General features: G+C 42.9%; 1 protein-coding gene across 1 annotated transcript in view; it reads right to left on the bottom strand.

The window, feature by feature from the left end:
- Positions 1-7,826, bottom strand: part of B3GNTL1 (UDP-GlcNAc:betaGal beta-1,3-N-acetylglucosaminyltransferase like 1) — a 285,413-nt gene that overhangs the window by 243,767 nt on the left and 33,820 nt on the right. Inside the window, exon 2 of the mRNA XM_007959785.1 lies at positions 6,457-6,762. Coding sequence (XP_007957976.1) covers positions 6,457-6,762 — 306 coding nt within the window. The remainder of the gene's footprint in view (positions 1-6,456; positions 6,763-7,826) is intronic.

Raw genomic sequence — 7,826 nt, 5'->3', positions numbered from 1 at the left:
CAATGACATGAGACAAAGTATATGTGAACTGCTGTATGGAAAGTGAATTTGCTCTGTAAATCTTCACCCAAATCTCACACACACACACACACAAAATCCCTGTAGTTAGTTATAACAACAAAAACATTTTTTATATGCCCAGAGTATATGTATCAATATAGCTACAAAGGTAAAACTGTAGGCTAATTTATTTTTTAAGGTTTTTGTTGCGCTCCAGTCAGAACTGTCATTATTACCCAACTACAATGACACTTCGAATGACAAAGTTTTGTCTGCATGTGCTACAAGCACACACTATTGTTTTAATTGTACCCGATTTTGTCAAATTTTCTGGTGTTTTAGTTACAATATTGTGGTAATTAGTATTTGTGAACCTATAACAATAATTTTTTTTTGAGAATGAAGTAGAAATTAAGGGAAAAGGAAAAAAATTTAAAAAGGCTTCCACTCAGTTACTAATAATGTTGTAACTAATAATATAATAAATGTAGAAAGATTTAAAAAAAAAAAAAAAAAGATGCCAAAGGGTACCTTGAGAAGAAGAAGTATTATAATGAAATATGCAAAGACCTGGAGTCAGAAAACCAAAAGGGAAGAACACACCAGACATTTCTCAAGTGGAAAGTACCGAAGAAAAAATATAAGCCTCGAGTTCCAATACTGAAGGATTCTATGGGCAAAATACTGACCACCACAGAAAGCATCAAGAGCAGATGAAAGGAATACAAAGAGTCACTGTACCAAAAAGAATTGGTCAACTTTGAGCCATTTCTAAAGGAAGAAGTCCAAGCTGCACTGAAGAAACTGGCAAAAAAAACAAGGCTCCAGGAATTGAGTACCCACTGAGATGTTTCAACAAATAGATGTAACGTTGGAAGTGCTCACTCATCTATGCCAAGAAATTTAATAAACAGCTACCTAGCCAACCAACTAGAATAAATTCTTATGTATGCCCATGCCAAAGAAAGGTGATACAACAGAATGTGGAAAGTATCAAACAATTATCATTAATATCACACACAAGTAAAATTTTTCTGAATTTAATACAAAAACACTTGCAGCGATATATCAACAGGGAACTGACAGAAATTCAAGCTGGATGCAGAAGTGGTCATGGAACAGAGATACTGATGCTGATGTCAGATGGCTCTTGGCTGCAAGTATAGATAACCAGAGAGATGTTCATCTGTGTTTTATTGACTACACAAAGGCATTCAACTATGTGGCTCACAACAAATTACAGTTAACATTGCGAAGAATGGAAATTCCAGACCATGTAATTGTGCTAATGCAGAACCTGTACATAGACCAAGAGGCAGCAGTTCAAACAGAACAAGGGGATATTGCATGGTTTAAAATCAGGAAGGGTGTGTATCAGGGTTGTATCCTTTTATCATACTTCTTCAATATGAGATGCTAGATGATATAAAGAACATGGCATCCGGATTGGAGGAAAACTCATTAACAAACAGAGATATGCTGATAACACAACCTTGCTTGCTGAAAAGGAAAAAGACTTGAAGCACTTACTGATAAAGATCAAAGATTATTGCTTTCTGTACAGATCATATCTCAACATAAAGAAAACAAAAATCCTTACAACTATATAGAAGACTTCCGGTAAGATGGAGGAATAGGCAGACAAGCTACACAGACCCTCCTCAACAAAGAAAAGAGAAAACAATTGACACAGATACAGAAGATAATCCTGGAGCCCTGAGTTTTGAAAGGAACCATAAGAAGTGGATTGGGCACCAACTAGTGGAAAAACCTGAATAAAAACAGTGAGTACAGAGACAGACAGGGCTGTGGACTGTCAGCTACTCTGACGGGACCAACAGCCTGAGTATTTCCAAGTGGTGTTGGGACCTGAGAAATGACCTAAAGGTCAGCTCTGGTCACCAAGGGCTGCAGGGACCACTGCACTGGTGGCCTATGACTAGGAAGGGAAACAGCAAGGTGGGAGACGACTTGAGTTCTGGACTTTCTACTGTCCAGAGGGTGCAGCCATTTTGATTGTTTACACATAGCAGCCATTTTGGATATTTAAAGTGACTGAGGGCACAGCCATTTTGAATATTTACAAGTGGTGGCCATTTTGGATATTTAAAGTGACCAAGGGTGCAGCCATTTTGAATCTTTACAAGAGGCGACTATTTTGGATTTTAAAGTGACAGCATTGTCATTCAGATTCCAGGGACCTAAGAATAGGCGGTGTTTGCCAAGGATGGCAGGGACATATGGGATGCTGACAACAGGAAAGGAGATAGGTGGTGGGTGAGTGTGTAAGTGCTGCCAACTAGCAAACAGAGGAGCACAGCACAGTACCCAGCTTACGTAGATAACATACAAACAAAACAAAGAAAATGAAAATCATGGGCAAGTCACTCCAACATATAACCACCAATTAAATATATACACAAAAACATCACAATGCCTCGGAGACAACAGACCATCACAGTGCACGCAAAGAAGCAAGAAAAAGCAGGAGAAACAAGGGACCAGGATAGAGACCCAAAATACATCCCTGAGGAAGATGCAGCATTGGAACTACCAGATAAGGAATTCAAAAGAATTATATTTAGGTGTTTTCAACCTAAATTGAGAGACAGATAAAGGAAAACACTAACAAAGTTGAGGAAAACACAGAGAAAACCCTAGAACAATTTCAAAAGACAATACAAGAACAAAATGACAAAATAAATGAAAAATTAGAACTGATACAAAATCTACACACAGAAATCCAGAAGATTAATACTAAATTTTCAGAAATAGGTAACATATTGAAAGGGCAAAGGAGTAGAACTGAATCAATGGAAGACAGAATTAATGAGACTGAAGGCAAATACCTCAATACTTCTTTGGAAAGCAATCAATCAGAAAAAGATCAAAACAAAATGAAGAAAGCCTAAGGTTCATGTGGGATGTTGTCAAAAGAAATAACCTATGTGTAATCGTAATTCCAGAATAGGAAGAGACAAATAAAACCACAGGAAAAAACTGTCCAAGATTTGTTGGAAGAGAATTTTCCTGGTATGATGAAAACTGGGAATACAACCATTTAAGAAGTCCAACAAACCCCAAACAGGATAGAACCCAAAAGAAAATCACCCAGACATATCATCATCAAACTCACCAAAACCAAAGACAAAGAAAGAATCCTGAAAGCAGCACGGGAAAAACAAAAAGCTACCTACAAAGAATAACCAATAAGAATAAGCTTGGATTTCTCGGCAGAAAACACGCAGGCAAGAAGATGGTCTATATAAAATCCAATCAAGAATTATGTACCCAGCAAAACTGTCCCTCAAATATGATGGTGAAATTAGGACATTTCCAGACAAGCAGCAATTAAGGGAATTTGTTAAAACAAGACCAACCTTACAAGAGATACTAAGGGGAGACCTTTGGACAGAGAAGCAACAACAGCAAACAACAACTGACCATTAATACACATGATGACATAAGAAACCAACCCAGCTATGAAAGTATCCAAAGTAAATAAGCCTACAAGATTGTAAACAGGGAACCAGAGACATTAATTGACAAATGAGGACAACTACAAACCAAAAAAAGGGAAAAAAACTGTATAGTTACAGATGGTAGGGTAGGTTTCTCCACTAGTTGGTAGAGAAGTTAGGACAACTACAAGACAGAACAGACTGTTCTAAATTTGGGAAGAAAATTATAAATCACAGGGTCACCTCAAAGAAAAATTATGAACCTTCACATCAAAATCAAAAAGAGGACCAGCACAAATATTTAGCAAATACTAAAACAATAGCGACGAAGGAAGTGATAACACGATTCATAAACAAAACAAACTCAGCACAGAAAATTATAAGGAACAAAGAAATCAACACCACGAAAAAGCACATAACAAAAATGACAGCAACAAATTCATACTTGTTGATAATTACGTATCTGGCAAGGGACTTATCTCTAAGGTATATATAAAACTCCAATGCCTCAACAGCAAAGGAATTAACAATCCAATTGACAAATGGGCAGAAGACATGAATAGTCATTTCACCAAGGAGGATATTCAGGTCGCCAGCAAATACATGAACAGATGCTCATGATCAATGGCCATCAGAGAAATGCAAATCAAAACAACAAGATACCATCTCACACCAGCACTGATGGCAAGGTTCAACAAGACAAATGCTGGCAGGGATGTAGAGAGATTGGGACTCTCACACGCTGCTGGTGGGACTAGGAAGTGATACAACCACTGTGGAAGCAGTAATGGCAATTCCTTAGAAAGCTGGAATTGGAGATACCATTTGACCCAGCAATCCCTTCACTAGGTATACATTCTAGAGAGGTGAAAGCCAGGGCAGGAACAGATACATGCACACCCATGTTCATCGCAGCATTATTTACAACAGCAAAAAGATGGAAACAACCTACGTGTCCATCAGTGGAAGAGTGGATAACCAAACTATGGTACATACACACAATGGAATAACACTATGCAACACTAAAGAATAACGTAGAATCTGCAAAATACTGCATAACATGAATGAACTTGGAGAACATTACGCTGAGTGAAATAAGTCAATCACAGAATGACAAATACAGTATTAGTTCGTTGTTGTGAAGGGTCAAGGAAAGGTTTATATATGGAGGGAAATTTTGGTAGCATAGTGCCTGAGGCACTTGACTGCTAACCAGAAGGCTGGGGGTTCAAACCCACCAGCCATTCCTTGGAAAGAAGGTTGGGCAATCTACTTCCATAGTGATACTGCCTCGGAAACCCAAGGAGGGGTCACTATAAGTCAGATCCAATTCGACGGCACGTAACAACAACAGGGGTAGGAGGGGAGGGGAGGGGAAAAAAATGCATTGACCCATGACACTTTAGTTTGGTGTATCTCACGGTCCATATATTATATTTCAATAAAATGCATTTTAAACAAAAAATCATCACAACTAGACCAATAAGCAACTGGAGAAAAGCCTAAACTTGTCAAGAATTTCATTTTACTTAGATCCACAATTGAAAGCCCACAGAAACAACAATCAAGAAATCAAATGACATACTGCACTGACCAAACGTGCTTCAAAAGACCTCTTTAAAGTGATAAAATCAAAGATGTCACTTTGAGGACTAGGGTAAGTCTGACCCAAACCATGGTATTTTCAATTGCCTTATATGCTGGACAACTGATAAGGAATACCAAAGAACTGATGCCTTTGAATCATAGTGTTATCGAAGAGTACTGAAAATACCAGACTGCCAGAAGAATGAACAAATCTATCTTGGAAGAAGTACAGCCAGAATGCTCCTTAGAAGCAAGGATGGTGAGAGTTGATCTTACATACGTTGGACATGCTATCAGAAGGGACCAGTCCCTGGAGGAGAACATCACGCGTGGTAAAGTAGAGAGTCAGTGAAAAAGAGGGAGGTCCTCAGCCAGAGGGACTGACCAAGGGACTCCAACAAAGGGCCCACACAGCAAAGACTGAGGAGCACAGGACGGGCAGTGCTGCCTACTGCACATCAAGTCAGAGTTGGAGCCCACTCCACAGCATCTAACGACAACACATCTGAATACGGTCATGATAAGCTTCATAGCTATGAGAAAGGCAAGTATAATTCCTCCAGTTCTCTGATGAAACCTCATTCTAAGGAATCTAATCCGACTGTGATAATACGTGATCCATAAAACCAGGTCCCTAATATTCTTATGTATTTTACTTTAGAATTACTGTGTACAGGAAAAACTATGTTTTCTCTCCTCAAAGACCTATTACACAAACCACATCGTGATTTTCTGTCAGCCATGGACGTTGATAAATCTGTCTTCCTCTTTAGTGAAACAAAGGCTAACCGGCTGGCGCTGGCCCTTCGGGCTATCTCTGTTGTTATGTGCCATGGAATTGGACTCGACCCACAGCGACCCCTCCTTGGGTTTTCGAGGCGGTATCACTACGGAAGTAGATTGCCCAGTCTTCCTTCCGAGGACAGGCTGGTGGGTTTAAACCGCCAGCCTTCTGGCTGGCAGTTACCTGCCCTAGGCACCACGCTAACCAGAGCCTCTAAGCACCGTCATCCCACATCGCATCCCGGCTGTCGGCTGCATCAGCCTCCAAAGCCAGAGTGAGGGCTGCACCCCAAGGCCCAGGTCCTGCAGGGCAGGTGCACCGCCCACTCCCACACCTTGTCGCTGGAGCTATTATGAGTCCGAGGGGGGGGTACGGGGCTGGGTTCCAGGCTCCTCGCTTGGGAGCGTCGCGCTAAAGTGAGAACGGTAAAGGTACCCAAACTACACAATGCCTGCCACTACAACTTCAGTTTTCCTCTGGTGCTTAAACGTTGCTTTGGGCGGAGACGCCAAGAAATTGGTCTCCCAGGGTTTAAACAAGATCGGAAAGAGGGGGCAGGGCGGGATGGAGCAAAAGAAACGGGAAAGAGAAGGGCTTAAGGGACAGGGACGGCCCGGCACCTACCACCTGGGCCCGCGGGCCGCCCGGAACAGGGGCGGCGGCAACCGGGTCCCTGAGAGCCCGCATGGCCGGGCGAGCTCCCCTCAAGCCCACGCGGGCTGCTCGGGCCTCCAGTCGTCTCCGCCTCAGCCTTCGGCGAGTGCGCGTGCGCAGCCGCTTGCCCAGGGGTGGAAGGTGGCGGGGGGGCAGGCCTGGGACCGCGGCGGCCTCCGATTGGTGCAGAGAGACGTCGATCCCGCGGGACGGGGCGGGAAGCGCGAGCGGCCAGCAAACAGTCGAGCCGAACGGCCTAGAGCGGCCTGGAGCGGGCTAGGTCGGAGGGGCGGGTAGGCGTCCGCCGGGTTCCGGCCTCTGCCCGGGTTCCTGGCTTCGCCCTCCCTTTGATCCTCAGTGGGTGCTTTATCGTCGGTAGCGGATGAGTAGCTAGTCGTGACGTCTTCTCTAACACAAAAGGTATAAAGATGCTTCGTGGTGAGGAAGGTAGGATCGTGAGAAGGCGTCAAGCTGAGGGTTGTAACTCAGAAGCCAACGCTATAATTCAAGGTTATTGTGTATCCTTTTCAACAACGGTGTGGCGCGACATTTTCATCTGAACTGCGTTTGACCCGAATTTGGAGAAGGAGCGGCCAGGTGGGGTGGGCGGTCAGGACCCTCGAGAAAGACACCTCTCATTGAGGAAGAGGACGACAGAGACAGGTACATGGGAGGTACAGACAACAAAGATGAACCTTTTTGCACATACAGTACTGCGTTGTCAGTGAAGGCAAACATGGCTATACGGGCAGATAGATGGGTGGACAAGCTGAACTATTAAGTATGTCTATGCAGGGGGGAGTATACCCAAGAACATGTATAGGGTTGGCAGACAATATTTCTATAAGTGTATTTGTTCTGTAAGAATTCCAAGGTGTATAGTAGAGTTGACAAGGGACAAGGTTGTAGTTACTTCTTGGCCACAGCCAGCTACCCAGAGGGAGCAAGTAGTTGGACCTGTGGCCTTGGGACCATAGTCACAGGGGACATCAAGCTCATTTGGCATAACATACTACACAAAACATTGTTCCACATCCTGCTTTGGAGAGTAGTGACTGGGATTTTAAAGGCTTGCAAGCGGCCATCTAGATGCAACGATGGGTCTGTCCTCATCCAGAGCAAAGAAGAATGAAGAAAACCAAAATTCATGGAAACAATTAGTCCTAGCAACTGGTACACCATGCGATCTGCAGCCTATACGACTATGAGACCAGAAGAACTAGATGGTGCCCGGCTACCACTGTCATCCACTTGGAAGGGGATCTATGTAGGAGATCCTGGACAGAGTGGGAGAACAATGTGGAACAAAACTCAGAATCATTTGGAGAAAAAAAAAAAAA

The sequence above is a fragment of the Orycteropus afer genome, unplaced genomic scaffold (assembly GCF_000298275.1).
Source record: "Orycteropus afer afer isolate SDZICR_OR568_19922 unplaced genomic scaffold, OryAfe1.0 scaffold00018, whole genome shotgun sequence".
NCBI classification, from domain to species: Eukaryota; Metazoa; Chordata; class Mammalia; order Tubulidentata; family Orycteropodidae; genus Orycteropus; species Orycteropus afer.
The sequence above is the reverse complement of the archived record's forward strand: the minus strand, read 5'-3'. Positions and strand labels throughout refer to the sequence as shown.